We start from the raw sequence: 13,367 nt of genomic DNA, 5'->3' as shown, positions 1-13,367 counted from the left end.
ATTTTATCTCGGACAACGCCACCTAAATAGAGCACCAGGTGTCGACCTCTGGGGCGGAAGTGCCTGCCGAGCTCTGGGTTGTTGAGGGAGTGGAAGCCCTTTATTATTACCTAATAAACATGGCTGGCTGTAGTAAGTGATCTTCTACTGTGTGGAGGAGGGAGAGTAACAAAAGAGGTTTGGAAGAAAAGGTCAAGGACTAGGGATCTGGATATAGGTTTTGGCCTTGGAGATGGAGTTCTGGAGAGGGTGTGTGATCCTTACACAGGAAAGGGATAGGTCATGAAGCACTGGGTTTGGGGTCAAGGTGTAGTGGAATGAAGTTGCCCCTGTTGGAATGAAAGTTCCTTTGCTCAAGATTGGTCAGTTTCTGGCCCAGAAGGTGGGCTGTGGGCTAGGAAGAGGTCACGCAGCCCTAGGAGGCTGAGTGCCTGCAAAGGAGAGACAGGAGTTTTCAATAAAGGGAGTCTCAGCTGTGCCAGATGAAGGTCTGAATGCCTGGTGCTGGTGACGGTGTGTCGGGGTGGTGGTGCCTGGGCTGGGAGATTTACATCCCAGCGGCTGCTGCCAGGGCAGGTCCCTCCTGGGAAGCCCCCAACATCCCCCTCCCCCTTGTGAGGTAGAATGAGGGGGTGGGGGTTAGAGCTCGCCCCATGGAGAGAGTGAGGAGGTCCACTCAGAACCTGATCCTTGGTTTACTGGCGGTATGGATGCGGAGAAACTTAGCCCTGGAACTGGTGCTCTCTCCTCTGACCTGGGGGCTGGCTTCACTTTTCTAAGCTTCAGTTCCTGAGACGGCCCATACAAGCCCTACACCTCACAAGGCTGTAGATCAAGCACCTGAAGTCCTCGCCAGGCACATGAAAGCAGCTGATGAACTTTTTTTTAATCATGGTTTGTACTTTCATAAGAGCTCATAACTAGTGTGTAGGGATTTTTTTTTTATTCCTGACTTTATGGGGTCCTGAGGACTGGAAGAATTTAATCTGTTGAATGGATGAGTACAGAAAATGCTTTTAGATTTATGATTTTAGATTATTTAGATTCTCATGTCTATTTCGGCAGGAAAGACCCAGGCCACACTGCTGGCTGCTGCTCTTTCAAACTCAGCATCCGCCCACAAACTTATTTTCTGAGAACCTGCTGGGCGCGCAGGGATTCGCCTTATTCTCACTCCCACAGTCGGGGAAAGTGAGGCCTGGGCAGGACCAGACACGCCCAAGGTCAGCCTGGTAGGCGAGGCTGGGGCTCCAAGCGCTGACCCGGGCCCTCGCCCGCCCGGGCCGCTCCTGCTGCCCAGGGCTCGGGAGTCGCCACAGCCCCCTCCCGTTGGGATACAGATCTCCGGAGCCACCGATTCGGGGGCTGCGCATCCTCTTCCGGACCCAGTAAGTTATCTCCCAAATGGGTGCTGGGCATGCCCCGGGGGCCAGGCCTCCCCTTCTCCGTCCCCAGCCTTCCCTGGGACCCCGACAGGGTGCGGAGTGGGAAGTGCTGAGCAGCGGCCAAGCGTGACCGAGTCCGAGTTCCCCGCCACCCGGCCTGCCGCCCGCTGGGGTCCCCGGCCCGCCTCCCGCCCACGTGGCCGGCCCGGCCTCCCCGCCCCCGGCCCCGCCCCGCCCCGGGGAGCCGCCCCCGTAGCGGCCGCTGCCAGAGTCGTAGCCGCGGCGTGCGCCAGCCCCGCGGATCGAGCCCGTGCTGGGAGCCGAGGTGAGTGTGGGTGGCTGGCCTGGAGCCCCGCTACTCCGCTAGCCTTCCCGGGCCGGAGACCCTGCTAGACACCCTGGGGCGGGAGGCTTTCCCGGGCTGGTTCCTCTCCACTTCACCCACCAAGCCGGAGCTAGACCCCACCTCCAAGCCGCCCTCGCTCATCCCGGTGCCCGCGGCACAGTGCGCGCTCCTGGCTCCGGGCACCCTGAACGCTCAGGGGAACCCCGGACGCGGCACAGGTAGGCAGTGCCACGACCAGCCCCGACCGGACGCCGCTCCGCCTAGACCCTGCCTTCGACCCTCTGGTAGCTCTTGGGCTAAAAGTTCCCGGACCCACTTCCGGGGAGGGAGGTGCCACCTGTCTTGGGGTGCAGCCCCTTTCCCTCCGCGGGTCTTCCCGTCGGGCGCTGTTTGTCGGGGCTCGCAGGACCCACCAGTCACTTCGCGGCGGGGAACCCGGCTTTGGGCGCGCGGGGCGGTGGCTGCGGTCTCGGGCCCACTCGGGCTCCCGTGCTTGTTGCAGCTTAAACTAAGCGGCTCGAGGATCCAAGGATAGAGGGGGAGGCGGACACCATGGGGTTAAGGCGAACTTCGGTCCCTCGTAGCCAGAGAGGGGCAAGCGTTTTCTGAGTGTGGAAGTTTCTACTGAGTCGAGTTCCCGTGGGCTTTGCCACGAGGAAGAAACGCGCTTGCAGTATCAGCGGCCTCATCAAGGGCTTATACATTGCTGAAACTGAGTGACTTGTTCCTCGAGGGTTCTCCATTTAATGCCTAAATCAGGCTTGCCTCCAGGACTGGGTAAGGATGTGAGAACTGCTAAACGGTGGTTGTCTTGGGTGAGCTAGCAGAAACTTATTTCTAAGCAGTTCATGCACTGCCCAGGTGTTACCACCTTCTACCCTGGGGTGTGGAAGAGTTTTGCTATGTCTGGGTGTCAGCTGTGTAGTCTTGCACAAGTTACTTCACCTGCCCATGCCTCAGTTTCCTCATCTGTAGAGTGGAGATGATAATAGGAGAAACCTTTAAAGGCTGTGTAAGATTAAAGTTTTTATTGTAGTGCCTGGTACAAGGTAAGTTCTCCCTCGGCTAACTGTCCTTCTTGTTACTATTTTGACTGACATGAACAGAGCACCACCATCCCAAACTCCCCTGTGAGCTAGGTGAGCAAGCTCTCCGCACTTCCCCATTTCCTGATAAGGACCTGAATTATTTACACAGTAGCTGTGGTGTCCCCTTCCGCCTTGAAACACTTGGGCTTTGCATTAACACTTCCTATGCTTAACCAGCTTTGTGCGAAATGTTATCTCAGAATGTGAGATTAGAGATGACCTTTGTCAAGGACAGTCCTGGAAAACGGGGTCTTGGACCTTCTCTGGAGGCTCTGGGGTGTTGTGGGATGTTTCCCTCACTGGAGTGGAGTGGATAAGGTTTCATTAGGACCCCTTCAGGCCTTGGTCCCCCTGGCAGGCTGACATCTTCTATCAGAGCTAGATGAGGTAGTGGGGGAGTCTGTTTATGGGTCTGAGGGTCTGATCTTGTCCCCTCTCATTTACTCACCTCTAACAGGTTGTCCCTTCTATCAGTGGGGTGCTCCTGGGCTGAACCAGTTTAGTTTTTTCTTGTAGCGGTGGTAACCACAGACAGACATTCTGAACCTGGGGCTCTAAGAACCTTCTGAAATACACCTGAGATGCTTGGAGCCCAGGTGTGTATTTTTTCAGAGGGTTCTCTTTAGATCGTATTCTACAAAAGGCCCGCATCCTCCAAACGTGGGCCCTGAACGCCAAGTGGGAAGATGGGAGTTATGGTTCCCTATACAAGACAGGCCCAATTTTTTATGGAGTCAAGATGTCAGCATTTCCTCTGTCCCTGAGGTAGAGGTGCACACATGTTCCTTTGTGCCCTTGCTCAGAGCACACCTACCAGTGGAAAGTTCAGAGTCAAATCAGCTCTGCCTTGACTTGAGAAAATCTGATAAAGAAGTCAGTGGGGAAAGAAGGCAGGTGCGGTGGAGGGAGATGTGTGTTTAGGGCCTGTGGTGGGGCCTTTAGGATAGGATGCAGTTGATGAATATTTGAACTCGTCAGGAGACTTCTCAGACTTCTCTTTTGCACGTGCTTTTCCTTCTGCTGAGCACACTCTTTCATCACCTTTTCTCATGTCTGGCACTTTCATGCCATTTAGCTCAATGTTTCCTCTGTAGAAAAGTTTCCCCTGACAACTTTGTCCAGAGCAGCCCCTTCTCTGTCAGTTTCTGTCATGTTCCCCCATTTTTTAAATTTATTTTTGGTTGCACTCAGTCTTTGTTGCTGTGTGAGGACTTTGTCTAGTCGCAGAGAGAGAGGACTAGTCTCTAAATGCAGTGTACAGGCTTCTCGTTGCGTTGGCTTCTCTTGTTGCGGAGCACGGGCTCTAGGTGTGCAGGTTCAGAACTTGGGGCACATGGGTTTAGTTGCTCTGCAGCATGTGGGATCTTCCCAGACTAGGGATCCCCTGTGTTGGCAGGCAGATTTGTATCCTCTGCACCACCAGAGAAGTCCCGTATTCCCCCATTGTATTTTACTCTTGGAGCTTGCCTCAAATGGTTTTCCTCACGGATCTGCTCATGGGTTTATTGTCTTCGTCCACCCAGAAGAACATAAAATCCTGTTGCCCTTGTCCCTGCTCCACTCTGGCCCCTGGCACACAGTAAGTGCTCACTAAATGTCCGTGAGGGACAGCACGCATTGGGTATCCACTGAGGGAGGCTCGTGGAGGCTGGAGAGGTTTAGGAGTAGTGAAATGCGAAGGAACTGGCCCATAGGAATGTCAGTCTACAGCGTGACCTTTGAGGTCACACAGTTCAGCCTGCAGTTTAAAGCACCTCCACAGCACCTCCTCCTAGTTACTGCTTAACCCAAGTTTGGATCCTCCGATGAAGGGAACTCGTTGCCTCCTGAGAGAGCCTATTCCTGGCAGAGAAAGATGTGGGATGCAGAGAACCGGATGTCGTCCCCGTACCCCCTCTGATGAGGAGGAGAGGTGCGTACTACTGCTCCAGTTTTTCTGGTCCATGTTGCATCCTGATCCTTTCATCCACCACCCACCCATCCCAGTGAGCTGCCTCTGTTTCTCTGCCATCACCAAAGTTCCTGAGCCCCTGACCAGAGCTCAGTGTTCTCCTGAGTCAAAAGTCTTTGGAGGGTGCCTGAGGCAAGGAGGCACCAAAGAAAACTGCAATTGTTTAGAACCGTTCGAGGCCAAGCTCTCTATCGTCCGGGCTCCTGTAACTCACTGGGCAGCAGGGGTGGGTGGCCATGAGGAATGGGGCTCTGTTTCTTTCATTCGTTTTGTTCTTTTTTGAGATTTGTCAAGTTAATTCCTTAATCAGTTTATTAATTATAGTCCTAGCTATATTTTTAGAAGATTAATCCTTGGACCCATTACCTTAATGGTTTGTAAGGATATTGCCTGATTCGTGGCACCTCGCACAAACAGGTTGAAACTTGAATGAAAGCAAAATGTTTATGTATATGATGCTAATTTATTGAGTCAGTTCCAGTTTCTGTGGGAGGTCACCAGTGTGATGAGTGGAGCGGGGTCCACTGTGGAGAGTTTTGGAGGAAAACCTTGCTTTTTTTCCCCATGTACCTTAGCCACTTAGCTCAGCTAATTTTCTTCACTTATTCAAGAATCACTTACGTAGGGAGTGCCCTGGCACTGGTCACACAGCCGTCACGAAACCAACAGCGCTCCTCCCTTCAGAGTTCACATCGCAGGGGTGAAGATGGGTAATAGACAACTAGATCCATGATAAGATGCCAAGGGGAGTGGTCAGTGTGATGAAGGAGATGAAACTGGGTAAGGGGATTCAGAGTAGCTGGGATGGAGGCTGGTTTGGTTTAAGTTAGGGAACTTCTCTCTGAGGAAGCAGTATTTGAGCGGAAACCCATTTGAAAGAGGGAGCAGCCATGTGGGTGCCTTGGGGAAGACCACTCTTTACATATGGATATGGTCTGTCTCCCTGGGGAAAGGAGAGAGGAAATGAGGTGATACGGGCAGAACCTCCCCCAGCCTCTCTCCAGATCTTAGCAGGTGGCTGGAGTAAGATCTCAGCCTTGTGTGTGCTCCTGGTTGACCAGGAGGCTGGTGTCTTTCCTTTCCAGAGAGTGGGACCCAGGGCAGTGATGTTCCTGAATCTGCTGCCTGGGCAATGAGCATGAGCCTCGGGGGCTTGATGCGGGATTCTCATTGGTTATAGCTGTGTGTGTGTGTGTTGGAATGTACCGTGGGAAAGGAACTAACGTAGCAGCCTTCAGTAAATGCCAGTTAATCTTCCCTGAATATCTGTTCAGTGACATGAAGAGAGACAGGTGTTATAAGTATCTTAGGCCTCTCTTGGGTGCACATCCCTGTGGAATGTCAGCTCTGGGAGGCAGAGTGAGTGTTCAGCCCCTGGCTCAGTGAGGGCTTGTGGGGACATTGGGCGGGTGCCCCAGGGTCTCTGGTGGCCATGGAGGAACAAGGCTACAGGAGGTGATCACTTTCATGTCCCAGGTGTCTCCTGGCTTTTCCAAGGTGAAGCACAGGTTTTCAGGGCAGAACTGGACATGGGGCCCAAGTCAAAACAGAAACGCTCAGAAAAAGAGGCTGGGGCCCCTGGCCAGAGTTGGAGGACAGAGGAGGCAGCTTGGTGTCTCGCCTGGCTCAGCCAGCTAAAGAGCAAGCTAGTTAGTTAACCAGTCCAACTTGGCTCCTTATCCCAACACCCCACCTCCACTTCCAGCCAGCATATAGTAACTTTATGGGTCTGAATTTGCTGGTAGAACCCCAACCTCTGAATTCAACTCCAGTTCTGAGCTCCATAATATTTTCCTGGAAACTGGAGCAGAGTACTGACCTGGCTTTGAAGCAGATTGAAATGTCTGGAGGTTGTAGAGATGGCAGTTGGGGTCTTGTGTTCCAGTCTCTGCTGCAGTGTTAACCGAGGGAGTGACCTTGGACAAGGTGCTTAATCTCTCCAAGCCTGTTGCAGTGAACCAGTGAAGTTGCTCAGTCGTGTCTGACTCTTTGCAATCTCATGGACTGTAGCCTTCCAGGCTCCTCCATCCATGGAATTTAGCCTACCAGGCTACTCCATCCATGGAATATTCCAGGCAAGAGTACTGGAGTGGGTTGCCATTTCCTTCTCCAGGGAATCTTCCCAACCCAGGGATTGAAGCCAGGTCTCTCACACTGTAGGCAGACGCTTTACCATCTGAGCCACCAAGGAAGCCCCCAGACCTGTTTGCCCATCTGTAAAGGGAGGTAGTGCTTGCCTGTACCTCAGAGTTTTGCTCTGAGGATTAATTGAAAAGATATTTGCAAAGTGTTTACCCTGTTCACAGCCTGCATGTGGCGGGGCTTACTGGGGTCATCATCTGGTACTTAGGATTGACCCAGGTCACTCCATCACTTCTTTGTGCTCCTATTGAAAAGGTGTGCTCAGACACACTGGAAGTTCTTCATTCAGATTTGGGGACTTCAGTGGTGTGGATGTTGTTCTTTTTGGAGACCATCTTATTAGACAAATCTGGATAATGGAGTTGGCGATTGGTTTATGGTGAGACAGAGGCCAAGCTGAACTGCTGCCAAGACCTCTTTCCCAACTATAGCCCCCCGTTCTCTCCCAGCGGTACCCTATGTCGTCATGGCCGTCACTCCCTGAGGGGCATATGACACCTTTGGAACTTGGCTGCTTCAGCTCACGGTTCTGATTCACCTTCACCCCAGGTCCCCACTGGTTCCTGTAACAGAATGAACCTGACATCCTCCAAACACCCCAGAAGCTTTTCCACTTTCAAATCTTTGCTCCTGCTATTCCCACTACTTGGGATGCTCTTTTGCTCTTGTCCACTTTCACAGCTTCCCTCACTACCCAACTCCAGTGGCCTCTTCCTTTTTCTTCTGTTTTGGCCAGAAAAAGAAATTATCTTTTGCATGCGTTGCCCTGATTATTTCTTAATACACAGAAAAGCAAGCAAATCAGAAATTGTAGAGTAAATAACGAAGTTCCACCTCCCTCATCCCAGGCTTACATCCAGAAAGAAGGTTTATGATCAGCTGGGTGTGTATTTGTCTTACAACCTTACATAACAAGTTTGTGTACCTGTGTATATTTTTTTAAAAGGCTAACATAATCACTTATTTTGTATGTATTCTTCTCCAGCCTTTCCCGCTCCCCCCCCCCCCACCATTTAACCATATGTCCAAGAGCACCTTCTCTGTCCATATGCTCTCTTGTTTTTACCTGCCCTGGCTCTCACCTTCCCCTGGAAGAGTGTACAAATTTGTGTGGAAATGGATTTTCACTTCTCTTAGGTATGTACCGAGCAGTGGAATTGCAGGTCGTATGGTGACTCAATGATTAACATCTTGAGGAACTGCCAAATGTTTGCCTTGTGGCTGTTCCATTCTGCAGTCCCACCAGCAGTGTGTGAAGGCTCCAATGACTCCACATCCTCACCGATGCTTACCACTGTCCATCTTCTTGATCATTGCTGTTCTAGTCCAGGTGAAGTGATCTCATTGTGGTTTTGATTTTCATTTTCCTAATGGTTAGGGGTGTTAAATATGTTTTTTAACTTTATTTTTTAGAGCAGTTTTGGGTTTATAGTAAAATTGAGAGGAGGATACAGAGATTTTCCCCTTGCTCCCTGCTCCCACACATGCGTAGCCCCCACCATTATTAGCATGGCTCACCGGAGTGCTACATTCATCACCAAGGATGAACTTGCAGGGGCACTTCATGGACATCTAAATTCTATAGTTTCCCTAAGTGCTCATCGCTCTTGGTGTTCTCCTTTCAGTGGATTTGGGTAAGTGTACAATGACATATGTCCATCTTAACAATGCCATACAGAATATTTCACTACTGAAAAACCCTCTGTGCTCTACCTGTTCATACCTTCCTCCACCCCCGCCGTATTCAATGGTCTTTTTGTTGTCTCCATGGTTTGGCTTTTCTAGAATGTCACACTGTTGGAATCATACACTGTGTGTCCTTCTCATTTTGGCTTCTTTCACTTAGTAATATGAATTTAAGATTTCCCATGTCTTTTCATGAATTGATAGCACATTTTTAGCGCTGAATGACATTATCTGGGTGTATCCCAGTTTATTTTTCTCTTTACCTACTGAAGGCCATCTTAGTTGCTTCCAAGTACTAAAAATTATGAATAAAGCCTCTATAAACATCTTTGTGCAGGTTTTTGTGTGGACATAAGCTTTCAGCTCTTTTGGGTAAACACCAGGGAGTGGATCATACGATAAGAGTGTCCTTGGTTGTTGTGGGTTTTTTTGGCTGTGCTGGGTCTTTATTGCTACATGCGGTCTTTCTCTATTTGCTGTGAGCAGGGGCTGCTCCTTGCTGCGGTGCATGGGCTTCTCATTGCAGTGGTTTCTCTTGTTGTGAGCATGGGTTCTCGGCACGTGGCCTTCGGTTGTCCAGCTTCAGTAGGTGTGGCTGGCGTGCACAAGAGCAAGGGCTCAGAAGTTGTGGTGCATGGGGTTAGTTCTGCAGCTTGTGGGATCTTCCCAGACCAGGCATCGATCCCACGTCCCCTGCACTGGCAGGTAGATTCTTGACCCCCACATCACCAGGGAAGCCCCAGCGTGTTTAGTTTTTTGAGAAACCTTCACACTGCCTTCCAAAGTGGCTGTACCGTTGTGCATCCCCAGCAGCAGCATACGAGAGAGGGCCTGTTGCTCCACCTGCTAGTCAGCATTTAGTACTGTTAGTTTTTTGGATTTTAGCCTTTGCCGTAGGTATGTAATGGTGTCCTCCTTGCTGTTTTATGTTTCCCTGTTGTCATGTGATGATATGTAGCATCTTTTCCTGTGCTTACTTGCCATGTGTATATCTTCTTTGTTGAGGTGTCTTTTAAGGTCTTTGGGCCATTTTTCATTCAGATGGTTTCTTATTATTCAGTTTTAAGAGTTCTTGGTATATTTTGTGTAACAGTCCTTTACCACTTGTGTCTTTCACAAATACTTTCTCCCACTCTGTGGCTTATCTTCTTTTACTCTTGGTATTATCTACTGCAGAGGAGAAATTTTTTTAAATTTTATGAAGTCCAGTTTATTATTTCATTCATGAATTGTGTTATTGGTGTTAGATCTAAAAAGTCATCACCGTTACAAGGTATTCTCGGCTTTCTGCTGTTTTATTTTTTGGGAGTTTCAGACATTTGCATTTTACAAGGTCTGTGATGTATCTTGAGTTAATTTTTGTGAAGGATGTGATGTCTATGTCTAGATTTTCTTTTTGTGTGTGTGTGTGGATGTTCAGGTGTTCTCAGCACCCTTTGTGGAAAAGATGGTCTTTGCCCTACTGTATTGCCTTTGTTCTTTGTCAGAGATCAGTAGACTGTATTTATGGGGGTCTATTTCTCTGCTCTCTGTTCTGTTCCATTGATTTTTTTTTTGGTCTCGTCTTGCCAGTACTGTGCTGTTTTGATTACTGGAGCTTTATAGTAAATCCTGTCTTGAAGTGTCAGTCCTCCAACTTTGTTCTCCCTCAGTATTGTGTTGATTGACTATCTTTTAATGTGTTTATCAGCCATTTGTATATTGTCTTTGGAGAAATGTCTGTTCAGATCTTTTGCTTATTTAAAAAACTGGGTTGTGTTTTTACTACTGAGTTATAAGGTGCTTTATATATTTTAGATTCAGTCCCTTATCAGATAGATACATAATTTTTCAGTATTTTCTGCCATTCTTTGGGTTGGTCTTTTCACTTTTTTGATGGTGTCCTTTGAAGCCCAAGGTTTTAATTTAGGTGAAGCCAACTTACCTATTTTTCTTGTGTTGCTTCTGCTTTTGGTGTCTTAACTAAGAAACCTTTACCTAATCTAAGATCATAAAGACTTATGGCTAAATTTTCTTCTAAGGATTTTACAGTTGTAGCTCTTTTATTTAGCTCTTTGATCCATTTTGGGTTAATTTTTGTGTGTGGTGTGAGGTAGACCAGTACAGCTTCATTCTTTTGCATGTGGATGCCCTGTTGACCCTGCGCGGTCTGTTGAAAAGACTGTTCTTCTATTGAATTGTTTTGACATCCTTGTCAGAAATCAGTCACAAATGTGTTTATTTTTGCATTCTCAGTTCTATTCTATTGATCTATATGTCTGTCCTTATGATACTACCATTGTCAGTTCTGTCTTGATTATTATACCCTTGTAGTAAGTTTTGAAATCAACAATTATGAATTCTTTCAACTTTGTTCTTTTCTGTGATTGTTTTGGCTCTTTTGGGTCCCCATATGAATTTTAAGATCAACTTAAAATTTAAGATCAGCTGTCAATTTCTGCAAAAAAGACAGCTAAGTATTTGACAAGGGTTGTACTGAGTCTGTAGTCAGTGGGAAGTTTGACAGTCTCATCGATACTAAGTCCAGTCCTGAAATACTTTTCCTGGGTGCATCACTCACCTCCACCGGTCGTTGTCTTATGGGGACACACTCCGAGGCCCACCCTTCAGGCTGCACAGACAAAAATCCAGGAACATCAGCATCTTTTTTCATTGTTGGAGAAAGTGACACCATATAGTGTAGTGTTTGAGGCTGAAGGCCTTGGATGAGACATTTAACCCCCGATTTTGTGGAATGGGGGTGCACCTGGCACTGACCAAGCATGCGACCGACCGGCTCCCTTTACTCTGAGGCTGTGATGAAGATCCCTAAGGATACTCCCCAATTCCCCCGCCTCCATGCCTTGAGAAATGCGGTGAGAACTAAGGACCCCACACCCTGGAGGCACCAGGGAATGGTGGAAGGCATTGGAGTAAGGCTGCACTTTAACTTGTTTTATCTACTAGGCAAATAGATTGCATTTAACGGGAGGGCTTTTGCTGCTAAAGCAATTGCCCCCCACCCCCCATCATAGTTTGAAGAATGGAATAAAAATAAGAACGGAATACTATCACATATTAAAAGATTAGTTTACACCCCTACACGCACTTATATGTTCCAGATGTAATGCCTTGGCACAAGCCCAAGGTTGTATTCTCACAGAAGAAGAAATAAGAAGCACAGCACCTACATGTGCATCTGTAGGAACCTGGTTTTCTGAATTTAAGGAACAACCTGGGGACTCCATTGAAAACTGCAGATCCACTCACACCTCAGCTTACTCTCAGCTGGGACAAGGAGCTCCATTTTAAACAAAACAGTGCTAATGCATGTGTGTGTGTATTTGTGTTTGTCTGTGGTGGGGGATTGGAGTTGTTTATCACTGTTGTTACAAAAAAGTTGGGGCTGAGTTTTTCATTTTTGGAGGGGAAAAACTTACATGCAATAGAAATTATTTTGAGATCTTCAAACTCTAAGCTCCTTTGGTGTAACAGATTCCCTTTACCTAAGCTATAAGAACAGTTGATAGGGATTGCATTTCCATTCTTAAGTGAGGAGTGTGTGTGGCTGGAAAGTTAGGGGAAAAACACAGTGACATAACCCAGCCCCCAAACAAGGAAGCACATTACAGAGCTGAGGTTCCAGCCTCAGAAGGTACAGCTTAACTGACCTTATGTAACCTCTCTTTATGACACATCTCCGGGGTGGGGGGAGCGGAGCGGGGGGCGGGGGGGAGAGAACTGTGTCTCTCCAGCATGGCTTTAATTTTACAAAAGCCCTGTGCAGCCTTGCAGACTCAAGTGGTTTTCTTAGCAAATCACATTTCATGTGTTCTGGGCTGGGCAGGGCCTCACTAATCCTTGGCCAGCATTGTGAGTCAGAAAATATTTAAATGACCGCCTGAGTCCTTTGAGGAGAGAGAGTTGGCAAGTTAACTTAGGGAGCTGGAGTGACTCTTAAGCAGCATTGCAGGAAACAGGGGTAAAATTGACACCAATGTTAGCAGCTTTCTTTTACTATGCTAGTAAAGAAAGGCGTATTACCTCTTAGGGTGAGATAATAATGACAATGCTACCAAATTTTATTGAGCACTTACTATATGGAGGAAGCTGGCTTTTCACACTTGTTTTTCACTGTGACCCATTGTAAGACAAAAATCTAAACAGTCTGTGTGTGTAACCTGGTCTGTGTGTGTGTGTGTATGCACACATATCTAAAACAAATTTGGTAACACACTACTCACCCTCTGTATGTCTAGTGTCCTCTGATAATTCCCACATTAATGAATTTATGCTATTTTTTAACAAATGATGGTTGTGAGACCCACTAAATTTATTTCACTAGTAGGTCAGAAACTTACTATTTGAAAAACACTGCTACACAATTTACTTTGTGTTTTATATGTGCTATCACATTTAATTCTTACAGCAGACTCATGGAGGGGGTATTATTTACCCCCATTTTATATATAGAAAAATTGAGGTACACAGAGGTAGCTTGCCCAGGGTCACCCTGTGAATAATAGTGGAGCTGGACTTGAACCCAGAAAGATCTGGTACTGTTATCAGTTCAAAGGAATATGGTGTAACTTAGTATCCTAATGAGTTGTTATACACTGAAGAAAATAGCCATAGAAAGGATACAAAATTATTACCACTAGTATGATGTATAGTTGCATTTAAAATTAATGTAAATACTTTGATGAGTTTGATCAATATATAGACAGATGTTATTCTTCCTAGATTTGCTGTATTTTGTGGGGGTTTTTTGTTTACATTTTAAATCATGT

The 13,367-nt window shown here is 47.6% G+C and overlaps 1 protein-coding gene across 4 annotated transcripts in view; it reads left to right on the top strand.

Moving 5' to 3' along the window:
* The first annotated feature begins 1,279 nt into the window (after positions 1-1,279).
* The window catches only part of ARHGEF3 (Rho guanine nucleotide exchange factor 3), a 315,821-nt gene continuing 303,733 nt past the window's right edge, over positions 1,280-13,367 (top strand). Inside the window, exons 1-2 of one of the 4 annotated variants that reach the window (XM_043441928.1) lie at positions 1,688-1,710; positions 4,631-4,731. In XM_043441928.1, the coding sequence (XP_043297863.1) occupies positions 4,682-4,731 (50 nt within the window). In that variant the 5' untranslated portion in view covers positions 1,688-1,710; positions 4,631-4,681. Of the gene's footprint in view, positions 1,389-1,628; positions 1,711-1,743; positions 1,950-4,630; positions 4,732-13,367 lie in introns of those variants that run through there. The other 3 variants (XM_043441932.1, XM_043441929.1, XM_043441930.1) reach the window with 3 other exon arrangements.

The sequence above is a fragment of the Cervus canadensis genome, chromosome 22 (assembly GCF_019320065.1).
Source record: "Cervus canadensis isolate Bull #8, Minnesota chromosome 22, ASM1932006v1, whole genome shotgun sequence".
NCBI classification, from domain to species: Eukaryota; Metazoa; Chordata; class Mammalia; order Artiodactyla; family Cervidae; genus Cervus; species Cervus canadensis.
The sequence above is the reverse complement of the archived record's forward strand: the minus strand, read 5'-3'. Positions and strand labels throughout refer to the sequence as shown.